Raw genomic sequence first — 16,822 nt, 5'->3', positions numbered from 1 at the left:
CGGTTTGTTGCACCGTCACAACAAGAAATGCATACGACACACATGATCGCAGATTATTAGTTGTAGGTTTTAATGTCCTCTCATCTACTAAGAATTACAGTTTAAGTATATACGTTCAAAAAGGTCACGACTCCAGTAACACTTCTGGTATAAATTATTTTTATTGTTAAACCAACAACTTTAAGCTTGTGGCCTTCATCGGGGTCACACATGTTCACTCACACACAGCGCTGCACTGAGTCTGTGCGTTTGTCTCTAAAATGCTGGAGCAACATAACTCTCCGCTGGGGGTTCAGTAAAATAATCTCCCCTGCTCCTCTTTAAGCGCTCTGCCCGTGTTCTCACCAGGAGAACACTATCTAAGCTCGACTCAGGGCTGCCTGGCCGTTGCAGAGGCTCCATGCATGCGTTCCTGCCTGAATAATTTAATATTTACAATCAATTTTTGTTCCACTAAGAGGGGGGAAGGCTGGTATTGGATGCTTGACAGGCCTTAGGCTGCAGGCTTATTTGTCAGGGTGACTGAGAGAAACGGATGATTGAAGGCTCGTGATTTAGTGTTTATTGTTGTGACTTCCTGAGGTTGTTTCCTTTTTGTTAATAAGCCAGACCCTACATTTATGGTGGTCCTGTTATCTTAGTACCCTGGATGGATGCGTTTGTGTCACAAAAGAAGAGTCTTACTAAAAGTTTTGCTTGTGTAGCAAAAGCTGTCTTATTCCTTTGAGCCACAGAGCTAAAAAACACACCACTTGAAGTATTTCCCTCTATAACAATTTGTTATACTCTGCTATAATGTGGTAAACAATCAGTCGTACATCAAATATAAACTGACTCTCCTTCTTAACACAATGCAACAATATTTTTGGCAGTATTTGCTCAAATATCCCATTTTCAGCTGTAGGAATCTTTTCAAAATAAAAATGTATTTTTGCAGCTTGTTTTCAAAGATGCACGTCTTCAGAATAAGGCGTTTCGTTTGAGCTGCTGACTAACGAGGGAAACTGTAAAATACCGAAACATTAACACAGTTTTATCCCAGCTGGGCTCTTTTCCATTTGGAGTTTTCAAAGGAATCGCTCACTCACATAACCTCCTTAAACGAGGCTGGGTCTCAGTTTCAGACTAATTAAGTGACACCTCTGTGATGTCTTTTTTTTTTTGTCTCAGGATCTCTTCTCCATCAGCGCCTACGTCTACGCCCAGAAGCCTCAGCTGGACATCCACAGTTTTGAGGGGAATTTCACGAGGGTATAGTATCTCGTTGACATATTTATAACCTGTAAAACAAATCTTAAAGACATGCAGATTTTTCTATAGAAAGTGGATTGACATAGAAGATGTGTATCACTGCAGTGTGTTGACAGATGACAACAATAGGGGCTTGTGTGTCCATCTGGGCCTGTTATCTCCAGTAGGCATGCCTCTTACATCACAGGCAGGTTCTCGCAGCTCCAGCTCTGTCCGTCCCGTCTTGGTTGTTGCTCAGTGATGTTTTTTTTTTTTTTTTTTTTTTCCTTCTCTCTCCCCCCCCCCCCCCCCCCCCCCCCCCCCTTTTTTTTTTTTTTTTTTTTTTTTTTTTTTATTAATAGCAGATTAGCGCAGCCCCCACAGAGAGGAGAGCTCCAGTACAAAGGGGGGCTTTGTGGTCCGTCTTCACTCTTGGCCACACACCAGGCTTAGTGAGCGAGCACTTCCTGCGCTCATTCATCCTCCACGGCCTTCCTTTGCATAGCGTGTGCTTTTAGTCTGAGCAGGATGGGAAAAAAAAATGGGTTCCCACAGATCCGCAGCAAATGAACTTACCTATTTATGAGAGTTTCTTTTTTCTTTTTTTTTTTTTCTTGAGACGGATATGGTGGCTTTGTTTCTGTGGTCTTTATTGGGACCCTCTGCAGTTATGAACACCGTACTGTGATGCCAATGTCAGAGCGGTCAAGCATTCTGCAAACTGCCATTTATTTTTCATGCACCTCTTCCCATGTTTGAGTGGATTGACAGGATGCGGGTGCTTAGGTATCATAATTATCATATCGGGCAAGCAATTTGAGCCGAAACTGGAGCCTTGACTCTGCACTCCTGACTCAAGCCATTTTCAGCATTTGTCTTTATTTAAGAGAGAGGGGTGAAACGGGGAGGCTGAAACAAGAGGCTCTCCAGGGGCTTATTTATCGCTAAAATCTCATCTACTTGCACACTCTATACTGTTTTTTAAAAGGAGCCTCTATCGCCATGCCAAATCTAGTGTACGTAAGAGGACTGCTGCAGTCTGCACAACTGTGCAAGGTGCTTGTGAAAATTAATGGTGCAGCTCTCCTGGTCCAGCTTTACACAGTCTGAGCTGGGGTCTGTCAGCTTTTCTTTTTTTTTTTTTCTCTTGTAAAGGTCTTTCAGTAAATCTATGACTAAAATGGGGAGGTAATTATTTTGTAGTGATTTTATTAAGTAATGGTTATCAAATAATAGGTAAAAGACTAAGATTAGTCTAAAAATAAGCACCTCGAGGCAGCTGTTTGTTGTGTTTTGGCACTATATGAATAAAATCGAATTGAATTGAAAATACTATTTACAACCACCTATAGGATTCAGTTGAATTCAGTTTTTAAAAATAATTAATGGTGCGTGAGCCCCTCGAGAATTCAGTCACGAAAATAAAAGCTAAAAAAAAATATATTTTTTTGTCATTTTTGTAGAGAATAAAATGTTTAACTGCAACAAATTTTTACTATTAAATTCACTGGAGTGAACCTCATCTCTTCCCGGTGCTGCTGTTTTCATTGTTTGCCTGAGGGCCACACTGAGAAATACTAATTAGAAGGTGGCTAATTGGAGGCATAAACTCACTGTGTTGAGGTATTTCTCTTAAGCTGGAAGCTTCTTTTTGGTTTAATTTTTTTGTTTCTGAGGATTTTTTTTTTTCCTCCTGTACAATCATGTGTCATAAAAGGAAGAAACAAAAATACATTAAGTTTGCGTTAGTAATATCTAAGATTTAATCTGTCCAGCAGTTAGTTTAGCAATAATCCCAATTTCTTTATTTACAGGAAGACGCTGACCCACAGATTCACGAGAGTCTAAGCATTGAAAACACTCTGTGGGCCAGCACTGTGGTTGCATCTGGTAAGTAACTGAAAACTATTTTATTTTTTATATGATTTTTAGAAATCAAGGCTTGTTTAATTTCACCCTCTTCCACCTGCTATAACGGCACACAACAGGATAACCCGATGCATATTTGTGTAAATGTTGTTGGAAACATGCACTGACTCACATTTTCTAATATGCATTTGTTGCTCACACTAAATTCACACAGATTCGTGGCGTTAAACCTCGAGGAATCGGTTTGATTTGAGGTATTTGCTTAAGAAAAGCCACAGTGGAGCTGATCCTCCCTCACGTCAGCTGAGCCATTCCCGGCAGAAACGGTTGTGTCAGTTGAGAGTGTTTGTGATGCTCCCGGTGATGGCCACACCATTGATTTGTGGTGTTGCTCTCCCCTCTGGCCTGACCTTGACCAGAAGAGCAAATATACACAGTGGCACAGAACGCCTGACTTAGACCCATTACATCATCCATACTTTGGAAATGTCATTGTCCCTCACAAGACTCTTCCTGACAGGCACTTCTCTCCTCTACAGCGGCTTTCAGGGCACTCGATCTGGCCCAGATCCCCCTGTATTCACTCCGTTATGGGCCCCAGTCCAGCTGTGACAAGAGAATTAGTTGTTCGCATATTCAAATTGAAGCCCCTCTGCATGCTGAGCCACACACACACCATTTGTCACACCGCTCAATATTTCTGGAGTTAAAAGTCAAGAGGGGCAATTCATCACCTTTCTCCTGTGATCCTGTAACCGCCGGCCTCTCTTCTCTTCCTCTGTGCCTGCACTTTACTTTCCTTGTTTTGTTTTTTTAACCATTTTTAACTTGCCATTTTTTATAGTTTGGGGATTTCAGGGGCTGCATTTAGGTTTATTGGTGTCTTTGCTCTGCCATTAAGCTCATTTAATATTAATGACTCATTAATCCTTTTTAATAAGGCTGCTGTAATGAATTGGCAAATAAAGATGGCAGAGTATTGATCAGGTTTTATGAGCTTCCATAGGGTGGCTGAAGGCCCCGAGTGTCTGAGCGTATTAAACTCCTGTCTGTTGGCTTGAGTGGCAATGAGGCCAAACTGCCTCAGCTCAGCCTTATTGTGTTTCCGCTCATGCAGTTCATCTTACTTGACCAAGATGAGTGTGCGCATGCATATTTGTGTGTGTTGCGCGCGTGCGTGAGATGGCGGGGGTGCGGTTCAGTTAATGAGTAGCATTACTTTCCTTGTCTCTATCTTTGGCAGGCACGGTGATAGGGGTGGTGATCTACACGGGCAAAGAGACCAGAAGCGTACTGAACACGTCCTACGCCAAGAACAAGGTGAAGGCTGCTTTTGTTTGGTTTTTTTTTATAGTTTTGCAGAAGTTCTCTGATTTGTTGGAAAGTTTTTATTCACAGATGCTTTTAACCTGAAGGTGTTTTTTTTCTTTTTCTAGTTTCCTATAGAAATCAGCTATCACGTGATCCTTTTTTTTTTTTCACTGTTAAGCACATCTGGTTAGATGTGATCTGCATTTTGTTGCATTGCACTTGTGACACATGCAATGAGAATAAATTGAATCTAATCCAATGTGAAATAATCTACTATAAATATTTGTAATTAACTGATTGGTGTTAAAAATGTCTGAAACTTGCATAAGCACCCTCCTGTTTCCCCTTTGGTTTATTTTCCTTACTAAAAATAAGAGAAGCAGCAGGAGAAACAGTCATAAATTTAAATGCTGGATGAAGATTCATTTTGACTGTATTTAAATCACATTGCTGACAGCACTAAATGGTCTTTCTGAGAGCAGATTTTTGGACAACATGAAACAATTTTGTAAAAATATCCTCTACAGATTTTTGTTCAGCTCACAAAGTGCAGGTTTGTGAGGCCTTTCCAACGTAAACATTAAATTTTTTGTGTGTAAAAGCTACGGTGAGAAAAGCACCAACAAAGTGACATCTATCCCAATTTCCCTTCATGCCATCTCTTATCCCCCTCACCTCTGATCACTAATCAATCACTACGGCAAGGTGGTTTTTTAACCTTGACTTTCTAGATAAAGTTGTGCCTGTCAATGCAAAAGGTCAGTACCACTTGCTAATTAACCAAAAGGGAAATTAACTAACTGAGGATTTAAATGACATTTTCAACAGAACGTTAATCCCACAGAATCCCCATCGAGCGTTTTGTCCCCAGATTGAAGTGATTAGTGAAAATTTTATGCTAAATATAAGATTTTACCTTGAAGATGTTTGGCTCAGACAGACGCAGGTCATCTGATAGAGGCTGCGATAAACAGGAGTTGTTGGTTTTGTGTTTTTTTTTTTTGGTTTTTTTTTCCCAGCTACAGTGTATCTACCATTCAATGACTTTAACACACAAAGTTGTCACTTACAGCTGTCACCTACTAAAGCTCTCCGTGGCGCAACATAACCCCGTCCTGCTGCAGCACCGTTCTGACACCAGTGCCTTTTATTTAGAACGCTGATGTGGCCGGTCGAACGGCAGGCCGCTGTTTTGTGTAAGCTCGACAGCTGAGAGGAATTCAATATTTCAAGGAGATGATGTCAGAAGTGCCAATATGGAGACTGGAGATTGGGGGCGAAAGTCGATACAGTGCGGCTGAAGTCGCAAGAACGTTTTGGTCTCATATAATCTGTTGTGACACCGGCCGGGGCGACGCCTGCGCCTGATCAATCTGACAGGACGTCAGGCGTACGTTCGCGCCTTGTTGCAGTGTAGTTACAGACCGCTGTCTGAGGAAAGAGGCAGAATGTTGTCATTTGACAAGAAGCCGCTTCTCAATAAAGATTGTTTGAAGTTTATATCCAAGTTCCAGTACTCTGCTCTCTTCACGTGTCTCTCAGACCGAGCTGCTCTGAACTTGTTCGCTAACCTCTCAAAGATCAATTTTATTTTTCTTCACTTTCTTCGTTGCCAGATTTCCGAGCTCTAACAATTCACTAAGACTGAATTCTTTGGTTTTAATTTAATGAATATTCATGTCCTGCGTCTGCACTCCTTCATCAGATTTCACACACATGCTAAAATACAAGCCACACAGGCAGATCGAATCATTCCTTTCAGTTTTAATGGCTTGGAGATGAATGGAGTAAAATATGCACTTTTATTCATTGATAGCATCTTTAGGTTGAGGTAATTGAGTCCTTTTTCCCCCCTTGACTGAATGAATAATGACTTCATCTGATCCCCGGCAAGGCTTGGAAAATTTAGACTGGCCATTGTTCGAGCAGAAGGCGATCCTTTGCTTTTCAGGCATGCACTGTGCTCTCTGTCTTAATTTTTCTTCATTTTAATCCAACCAAACCCGCTATTTTTCTCAATAGCTCAACCATGAACCATGTAGTGAGGCACCGGGGTGGGGAGATGCCCACCCGCTCACTCGGACCCCTTACCCCTTCCCTTGCTACTGGGAGTTAAGCACCAACTGATAAATCAGTCACACTGGTCTCCCAGCTCTCCCAGTCCTCAGGGGAATGGTTTTGGTGGGGGTTTAGGCAGTGGAGGAATTTTGCTGCTTTTTATATATGCCTGCCCCCTCCCCTCCTTTTCAGAGCAGTTCCTTTATTTGAGAGAAGGAGAGATGTTATGTTCTGCTGTTTTTGTAAGCGTGGTGCGTCAGATGAAAGCCCTCTGTGTACAGGGCTTTGCTGTGAGCACTGCCAGAAAGGGGAAGGGCGCTTCTTTATTTGACATCTTTTTCCCACATGCTTCATTGGCTGGGAGATACACTCGAAAAATAAAAGACAATTCTGACCCCCTTTTTTGTCTTTTTTCTTGAGCGGGATCTCAATATGGGAACTTTTTCTGTTTTTGAGGCCTTTTGACCTTCTGTTTGTTGCACTGAAAGACAATACTTCAGCACGACGATAATGCATTTTGAAGTTTAGCATAAACTTATTTATATACAGTTTGCCTGTTAAAAACCTGCAGCTCTTTGATTGGCTTTGTTTTTTCATTCTCTTTTTAGAAGTTGTCAGAAAAGGAATAAGATGTTTAGTCTTCCTCAGTCAGACTCTGTCTGTACCTTTAATTTTACGTTTATTGAAAATGTGTTACTCAGTGAATGCTAAACTTCATCAGATTTTACTCTCTAACCAAAAAATTATTTTTCCATCTGTTTGATATTTTTCCCCCAAAGGTCGGTCTGCTGGACCTGGAGCTGAACCGGCTCACCAAAGCCCTGTTCCTGGCCCAGGTGGTTCTCTCTGTGGTGATGGTAGCGCTGCAAGGGTTTGTGGGTCCTTGGTACCGCAATCTCTGCCGATTTGTGGTGCTTTTCTCCTACATCATCCCCATCAGGTACCGCATCATTGTATTAAAAGGTTTTTCGTCAGATATTTTGTGATCACATCCAAATAAGTGTAGTTCTTTCTGTCAGGAACACATGGTTAAAAAAAAATCTACTTCTGCCATCTTTGAAACCGATGTCCCAAACGCAGGTGAACCTTCTAAGACAGGGACACCAGGGTGGTTCGGTGTGAGCAGTCGACCATATATGCTGCATGGCAGCGCGGTCGGCGCAGGTTTGAGTCCTGACCTGTCGCCATTTGCCGTGTGACTTCCGCGTTTTTCCTCCTGCTTTCCTGTCTCCCTCCACTGCTAAAAAGACAAACAAAAAAAACCTGTTGAATAAAGCCGTAAAAAGGCCAAAAAAAACCTTCTAAGACGGTCCTCCCACATTGGCAGGTGTAGATGTTTTTGCCAAAATAGTTACATAATAAAACTTAGAGAAAAATGTGCTTTTACATTTGACCTTTATGTACATTTTAATATGTTCAGTACAAATTTTAGTTTGTCTTCTTGCATTCAGGGTTAAACTGATTTTGATTTTTGAATTAAAGATCTTTGTATTTCAGTGAAGGTTTGCTGAAACGTACGGCTGACACACGATTATTGAGTGCATTAAAAAAAAAATGACCTTACAGTGACTGATGGGACTAAAAGACACCAAAGCTCCAAATCTGCTCCTTTTTTTTGTGCCTCCTTCCTCACACTTCTTTTGTTTTTGAATGCTTTTTTGTTTAATTGGTGGTGGATTACAGTCACTTTATCTTTTGCGTAGTTTACGTGTAAACCTGGACATGGGGAAGTCGGCCTACGGCTGGATGATAATGAAAGACGAAAACATCCCTGGCACCGTTGTGAGGACGAGCACTATTCCTGAAGAACTGGGCCGGCTTGTCTATCTGCTGACAGACAAGACAGGTAGTGCTTAAGATTTTAATGGAAGTCACAGTTTGAATACAATTATTCATTTAAAGAGGACGACTGATTTGCATGCAAATGGAGGCTGTGCATCTTCTAATGACAGACTCTGTGGAAGTTAACCTCATCATACCATGAGATATGTGAAAGATCCGTGTGTGTGTGTGTGTGTGTGTGTATTGTAGCTTTTATAGGTTTTTAATGTTTTATAACATTTTGAGATGGACAAGAAACCTACTTAGCGAGTAGAAACTGATGTTACCTGGTTACTTGGTGCGATTTAAAACCAGAGAGTCATCACATGAAGTCTTTAATGTAGCCACATTAATATTTCTCTTATGAATTAAGCACATCTGATGATAGCTGAAGTATTTCAGACCGTCAGCATTGAGTTTTAAAGGAGAAAACTGAGGACTGCCTCTCAGGCTTCCTAAAGTTCCCTTATTCCACTATCATGGCGCGATTCGCTAATAAACAAATGGCTGCTCTTTTCTAATTCTAGATGGTGTGTCAGAGTGATAAACTCCTGCTGGGGTCCTAATATGCTTCTTTGTCTTCCCCCACTGATCTAGGTAGGAATAGATTAGATTTAGAGCCTATTTATCCAGGTTGGTAGTTAAAGCACATGGAAAAAAGAAGAAACAATCAATCCATTAGAACTGGTTAACTCTGTGGCTCTAATGTTTTTGGAAGTTAGATGCCCTCTAATCAGCTTTACGCTCTATCAGTACACATTCTGGCAACCAGCATCCATTAAACAAGGCCATTGCCCCCATTTTCAAGGATTTTTTTTTCTTTCAGTGTCTGAACATTCACTCAGTCTTTTTGTATGCAGTGTCGTGTCTTGTCTGTTAGTTAGAGGGGACGTGCAGTCCATATTGGTAATGAGATTAGGTCAGTGAGAAGGCAAACGCACCACCCTGCAGGTCCCATGATGCATTGAAAGCCGTCCTGTGCTGTCTGTGTGTGTGTTAGCTTTGAATATCTTATTTTTGCTCTTGTGTATGGTGTTGTAATAAACAAACTATTAATGTGTTTATATCCCTGAGTGATCATAAACAGCTAATATTTGTAATACAAATACACGTTGGCAGCTCCTTGTTTCCAGAGCTGAAGTTTTAGATTTATTTTAATGTCTTGGAGAGCACACACGCACACACACACACACACACACACACACACACACCAAAAAAACACAAACAAAAATTTCCTTGATTTCACTGTAAAAAGCAAAAAAAGTGACCTATTAACAGTTGCTATGCCCTTTGAGGTTGTCTTCATGTCCAGCATACACTCCTGCTACCACTGGATTACTCCCTCCAGGTCCTCTTCAGTTAGTAATGCATGGTGAATCTCCTCAAATGGAGACCTGAATTTCATTTTGCAAAAGAGCACAGGAGCAAAGTCTGGCAGGTATCACAGGTTTCCTGCACCATGAATTAAGGATCTAATTCAGTGGGTAACCCCATGAATTTAGAAAAGAGGGAAAAAGAAAACATAGTATTCTCCTGCTGCAAACCTGATGCTGCAAACTCCTCTGATTGTTCTCTGGGCTGTAGACCCTCATTAACCACTACTGTGGTCCTCAACATGAAAGTTGGGTGGAAACAAATATTAATCCTCGCTTCCAGCGCAAATTTTAGGTATGTACTGTCTCTTGCACCTGCAAGGAGTCAGAAATAGACATCTAGGTTGTGATGCACATCTTGCAGGGTGACTGGGAGCATAAGGAGGCAACCTTGAAGGGAAGTGCTTGCAAGGACATTTTTAGCTTTTAATTTTGGGAAGCCACTGGAGCTTGCACAATAAATAAGGCATCTGATACTATTGTAGCTTGATGGGTATCTGTGTATATGTAAGATGATACAACGAGAAGCTGCAGTTCAGAGATGCCACATTAGAAGTTGCTCAGTTTCTCTCAGGGAGAATTTAATCACTTGTGACCAAAAATAACCAAGCTTAGGAATTTATACCTCAAGTGTTATTTATGTTATGAGTTTTTGTTCAAATTAGTGGGCATAATAATCTGTATCAATATTATACACTGTTGGTGCTATATAGGTGGATTTTCTGTATGTTTTGTAATGTAATCATCTTCTGAACTGCAGGCACTCTGACACAAAATGAAATGATATTCAAGCGGCTCCACCTGGGAACGGTATCCTACGGCACAGACACCATGGATGAGATTCAAAGTCATATAGTCCAGTCATATGCACAGGTGAGCAACCTTCATGACGTGTGTTTGTCTGCATGTTCTCACTCATCCAGGTCCTGCTAGTTTTAAGCGCTTGAGTTAAAGGCAGCTTTTAGAACCTGAGACGCCTTTCAGGTGAGAGGTGAAAGAGCCTAAAAAAGAGGCTTAAGCACGCAAGTGCAACCAAAGTTTGTGAACATTAGTAGCTCTGAAGCATTTGTGTATAAAAACAATCTTAAAGAAAACAGATGATCCCACTTTTTAACCAGTTTGAGTTTCAGTTTGACATGCTCGTGTTTACAGGGAGGGGTTCCCACTGAACTCCATTAGATTTTCAGATGTATAAAACTGCACATAATTGGTTACACAGTTTACTTGATTTTTAATTTTTTTAAAAATTTGTGCCCAGTACTGGAGCAGATCCAATTGAAATTTGTACCATATTTCACTCAGTGTTTTCCCGTTTATTCCCGCCTCTCTCTGTGGATCCGTTTAAACAATTTTTATATTGAGCTAAGAGTAAGTTTTCCAGGAAAGAAGCCCATATTGTCCATTCATCATGCGGCGTCCCTGAGAGACTCCCCGTACTGTAAGCAAGTGTTTTCCTCACTGGGTGGCTCAGATCTGGCTGCAGTCTTGACAGAATGATATTGTTCACTCTCAGCCAGCTCCAAACAGCTGGCTGAGGCTGAGACCATCTGCCCCGCACCCTTATGTCTAATCTCAGCTGATGAAAAATGACTTGTCTTTTTAGCGCAGAACCACTGAAGCAGCACAGAGCAGCAGTGCCTCTCATTTGTGCTATACTGTATTTTTTCTCTATTATAATGTTACAGTGATGTGTTAAATTTGAAAATGATTATTTAAAAAGTCTGAAAAAGCCCTCATAAAGGTTTTATTTGAAACTTAACTCGCATACAAGTTATGACACTATGTAAACAAAGCAGGAAAATCCTTCATGTACGTCTCTGACAAAATGACTTGGTGATCTCTCCCTGCACATCTTTGAGTCACTTTACATGAAGTTTGTGTCCTTACTGTCAGCCCCTTTCTCTGCACAGCTGGACACAGTCTAATGCATCTACAGCTGGCTCTGTGGACTGTTGTTGTGCTCAGAAGTCACCACACTTAAACTGATGGTTGCTGTCAAATCGGAGCAAAGTGAAAAGGCCCTCAAACCAGAAATAACATGATTAGAGATTATGACGCAGTGCTCTCCCTCCTCTAGCATGAAAAGGGGTGTCAGATTGATAAAATCTGGTTTTCTGCTACAGTATTTGCAGTAGTTGGAAAATAACTGGAAAGTCCCAGATATTTGAATTGTGTAATAAATTATTTATCCTGTATTTGGGGTTAACTCTCTTTTATTGGATTAGATTATTGTTTTAATACTGGTGTTTGGTCATCAATAAATGCTAATTTAAAAAATGTTCACTTCAATTTTCGCTCACATCAGTCACTAATAATCTTTTTGTTTTTGTGTGTCCGTGACTGGCCGAGAGGGATTTGAGGGAATTTCTTGGACTTGAGGAAGAACTGATTCGAATTTCAGGGTCAAACATCAGGATTGGTGTGACCTCATGTCCAACCTGTTCTCGTGAATTTGATATCTCTTGAGGGAGTTTCTTCTTGGCACAAATGTCCACTTAGACTTAAGGATGTACCGATTACATTTTAGTGGTCAAAGGTCAAGGTCACTGGTACCTCATCTAACACATTTTTAGCCAAGAAGTCACAGAAATGTTACAAAACTTCACACGAATGTTTAAAAGGATTTAAAAAATGCTCAAAGGTTCATTTCACTGATCTGTAAAAACACTGTTCTGGCTGCTTATTCTTCAGTGCCAAAACACACGGACACAAGAGATGGACACTAATCTTGAATCCAGGTTTACTAATTTCTTCAAAATTCACTATGTATTTAATTCAAGTCTGGACAGAAACTGTTGCCAGTTGAGTGGCTGGTGGAAGCAAGTCTCCGAACATTTACAGAAACCAATGCTTAGACTGTTTGTCGGCGTTTCAGGGAACTTCCCAGCCATCCAGTGGCAGCGCCGGCGATGCCGCACCATCGTGGAAGACCCAGACATCAGGCCCGAAAGTTCGTAAGAGCGTCAGCAGCCGCATCCACGAGGCTGTGAAGGCCATCGCCCTGTGCCACAACGTCACACCGGTGTACGAGTCGCACGTCGGAGTAAACGGGGAGACTGAATCTGCAGAAGCTGACCAGGACTTCAGCGATGACAACCGCACGTACCAAGCCTCCAGCCCAGATGAGGTAGATATGACCTGTTTCAGCAAGTGTTGATTGAATTCAGGGGGAAGGGTTGATCTTGGTTTGTGATCAGAGTATTTGGCAGACTGGGTCTCCAGTGAGGGGGACGAAACACTGATAGAGCAATCTACTGTTTCGTCTTCCTCTCAAAGTTTTAATTTAAACATTCAGGCACTCTAAACAGTTTCCCTCGCTGCTGTGGCCTACCAAAACACTAGTTCATGATAATTGTGGTGGCTTTTATCAAACACTTGAGGATGAGGTGAGCAGAAGTTCACTTGTGGAGATGCAGGCTGAATCTGGACTTGGCACATAGATGGGAAAGTGAAACGGGAAGCTGATGAATCAAATCAACAATGTTAAAATTGAGTGATTTAATTGAATATTTGAAGAATTATTTAAAAAAAAAAAACCCTCTAACTTTCTCTTTACCTTTTAGTAGCCATTTTTTCCTTCGGGTACACAGATACTGGGATGTTGGTATGATTGCAGTGTGTCATGATGCCATCCTCGGCTTAAATCTTTATTTTTACACTTTTTAATACTTTTTTGGAGAAATCATTCATATGCAAATTGAAACAGTCATTTAGAAATATTTCTAATCTCTTCCTGGAACATTTATTAGTGATCCTAAATAACCGTGCTTAGTCATAATCAGCGTTTCACTGGCAGAAAGTCAGAGGTCATGAACTCGTTGTAGAGGGTAAGCTTTTAATTGTCTGTGTTAGCTGCCTGAGAATTTATTGCCTCAGCTGAAGGAGGAACGCAGCACGGTCCCCACAGGGATCCTCATCATGCCGTTTCTCCACGTAACCCAAGTGCGGGAACACCGGGAGAAAACAATCCAAAAAGTCAGTGTTTGTTTTGGGGGCTTTTTTGAGTGGTTTAATGCAGATTGGAGGAGAGTTAATCTTCCCTTGCAGACCCACTTCGACATCATTGGCATGTTTATCACCCCTGACGTGAAGCTTCATAAAGCCTTTGTGTGACTTGCAGGCGTTTCAGCCCCCCTGCCACTTTTAGCAATCAGAATAAAGATAAAAGGATAGTAAAAGTTAAATCTAATTTTTCTGTTTTACCTGTTCTCCTCCCCTGAGTTTATGTATATATTTATATCCCCACTCTGTCTGCTCTGCCTCTCCTCTCTCCATTGTCTTACACTGCCTGGATTGATCAATATTTAATTTTCTCTCAGAGAGAATGAGAGGTGTAGATCTGTGATTGTTGAGCTTTCAGTCCATTCTTTGTTCTGTCTCTGTCCTTTCATTTCCCTCTCTGCTTATGGATTCTCTGTCTCACTGAATGCAGCATCAAATCTCAGCTGCTGTACTTCCACTCATCATTTCTCATATCATAAGCAGGCATTAATGAGATGACGTGAAGCAGTTACCGGGGTCAGAACGTAGGTCATCCAGCCTGCCAGTCGGCTGTACTCTGATCAGACGACCTGTAGCCTTTAATGACTGCAGTGTTCAGGAAAGCGGGTGCTCCGTTTCCAGTCGGGCTGTAACTGCCAGTCTCAGTGAGGACACAAAGTGCATGTACTGTAAAATGGGAAGTATGTAACAAAAAGCATGATTTATTGTGATGTAGGTGTTTTGCAACACAGACACCTAAAAGTGGACTTTTTTCAGGAGCTACAGTTTGGTACCTTTTAGGAGCTGATGCTAAATTATATTCCAGGTGTTTTTAGATTGAGACGGTGAAGTCCTGTAAGGTTGTAAGGCTGATCTGGAAAACTGTCTCACCTCATCTTGACTATAAGAAACCAGAAACATTGCAGTAACTGTTATTTCACTTTTCTATGTGCAGTACGTAGATGAGGACTTTTAAACCATTTGTAACTGAGAGTCTATTATATGAAAATGATATCTCTTCACTAATATATCTCTCTTTAATAATGACCCCGGTCCTTCCAAGTTTATGAATACAAAGCCGAGCAAAAGAGAAGCTCTTCCTGTTCGTTCTCCGGGTTCATTCAGTTCCTGCAGTTGAAAAGCAGCTACACTGAACTTTGAAAGGTGATCACAGGCTGATTACTAACCAGCATTAATATTAGACTCCCCAGACTCTGTCAAAATGTTCAATTCATTTATATAGTCCTCGATTTTTAATTTTTTAACTTGTCAAAAATTTTATATCAAAGGATCTTATATCATAAGATGCATAAACTATATGCATACACTCTGACAGTTTATTTCACTGAGAATATTCCAAGCTTCATTAAAAAGCCGAATAAAAAGATAAAAGATTTCCAAAGTCAATTATTAGTAGAGATTATTACAGTGGAAGCACTGCCTATGTTTTTATCTGATAAAGGTCATTTTGTAGGTAATTTTCAATGTATATAACAGACTAAAAATAATTTGGGGTTCAGTTTATTTGGTGCTTTCATGCTGATTATAGAGCAGTGAGAATAGATTTAAATATCTACTGCACTGTTCAGTATAGTATAAATAAATAGCGACTTTTGCTTTCTTGCTAATGATCCGACGTTTTGTTCAGGTTTGCATGTATCCATGTGTGCTTATCAATAACAGTTACAAATATATGCAAACCAAAGGACAGCTGTAATGTAAAATATATAAAAGGTTGTTAAACTGGTTGTGCAAGAACTTTTATTCACAAGCTGCAAGAAGAAGCAAAAAGGACGACTCGCTTCATGGCGGCGGGGATACCCCCACCCCACCCTGCCACCCTGATTCGGATAAGCGGAAGAAAAAGGATGGATGGATAAACGAGTTACAAACAGAAGTTTCTCATGAATCCAGATGCACAGTTTCTGCTCTGTCTTTAGATACTGTTACTCCATCAAATCTAAACTGTGTCAGCTGATCCCAAAATAAACTGAGCTCTTGAGGGTGCAGCCTTTATACTGGCGGTGACATTACAGCAGAAAAAGGAATTTAACTGTTAAGGGTCCACTCGCTGCCGCTGTGATTTACATGGCTGCTGAAACATAGCGAACACAGTTGAAATGATTGATTAGGTTGTTTAAGGCAGGCTGCCATTGCAGTAAATTAGTCAGCAGCCGTCTTTTTTATTAATGTTGTAACACACGCACTTTGAATCACATGCAATTTGTATCAAAGTTGACAAAGCTTTAAATAGTTTTTGTAGAGCTGATGAAGTAGATTAAAAGGACTCGTTTTAATGTCAGCACATGTTGTGCGTGTCAATTCATGTGTGCAGCTACGTGTGCGCACACACACAGGATAATGGCACACAGATGTGTGTTAAGTAAATATAGGCAGCCTTTTTACGGAGCTCAAAGGGGGAGCAGGAGAAATGATGGGGTATTAACAGGAAGTTCTAATTTGTAGGTCAGAGTATAATAACAACCTTTGAGTGAGCAAATTGAAAATGAACCCATTGAGGATTGAGTCGTGTGCAGCTGAACACTCACTCGGGGGCTGCAGTTCCTGCTGAGGGGAAAAGGAGGAAAGAGAAACAGAAAAACACTTATGTGGAGCTGAATGGGGAAGAGCTCAGCAGCTCTGGAGGTGACTCTCTCCCATCCTTCAAGTGCAAGTGAAAATACGTTCAATCAGCTCACATGTTGTCAACAGTTTCTTTCCTGCAGCAAGTCTTTTTCTCTTTAACTCGTGACTTTTGATAAACAATCATCCTAAAAGAAAAATCATCACCCTGCTTTTAAAATATTAGACTCCACTGTCTTCCTTTTTGTGTGAGTCTGTTGTGATTGTCTTGTTTTTTTTTTTTTGTGTTTGTGTTTCCCGTCAGGTGGCACTCGTGCGGTGGACAGAAAGCGTTGGTTTGACCCTGGTGAACAGAGACCTGACCTCCCTGCAGCTGAAGACTCCCTCTGGACAGATTCTCTCCTTTTACATCCTGCAGATCTTCCCCTTCACCTCCGAGAGCAAAAGGATGGGCATCATTGTTCGGGTGTGTGTTGATGATATTGTGTGTGTATATGTAGGTGGACTTTCCTTGTTGTGTGGTCTGAGGCATGTCTGTTTCTGTCATTCCTGCACATCATTTTTTTTCCATCCTGTCCTTTTGGCATTCAATTTAT

The 16,822-nt window shown here is 41.0% G+C and overlaps 1 protein-coding gene across 7 annotated transcripts in view; it reads left to right on the top strand.

Annotated features, from left to right (window-relative positions):
- Positions 1-16,822, top strand: part of atp9b (ATPase phospholipid transporting 9B) — a 46,252-nt gene that overhangs the window by 18,358 nt on the left and 11,072 nt on the right. For all 7 annotated transcript variants that reach the window (XM_030740894.1, XM_030740888.1, XM_030740889.1 and 4 more), the window contains 8 exons: positions 1,171-1,251; positions 3,045-3,120; positions 4,343-4,419; positions 7,248-7,408; positions 8,172-8,314; positions 10,423-10,535; positions 12,538-12,789; positions 16,531-16,692. In XM_030740894.1, coding sequence (XP_030596754.1) covers positions 1,171-1,251; positions 3,045-3,120; positions 4,343-4,419; positions 7,248-7,408; positions 8,172-8,314; positions 10,423-10,535; positions 12,538-12,789; positions 16,531-16,692 — 1,065 coding nt within the window. The remainder of the gene's footprint in view (positions 1-1,170; positions 1,252-3,044; positions 3,121-4,342; positions 4,420-7,247; positions 7,409-8,171; positions 8,315-10,422; positions 10,536-12,537; positions 12,790-16,530; positions 16,693-16,822) is intronic.

Source organism: Archocentrus centrarchus, chromosome 11 (assembly GCF_007364275.1).
Source record: "Archocentrus centrarchus isolate MPI-CPG fArcCen1 chromosome 11, fArcCen1, whole genome shotgun sequence".
NCBI lineage: Eukaryota > Metazoa > Chordata > Actinopteri > Cichliformes > Cichlidae > Archocentrus > Archocentrus centrarchus.
The sequence above is the reverse complement of the archived record's forward strand: the minus strand, read 5'-3'. Positions and strand labels throughout refer to the sequence as shown.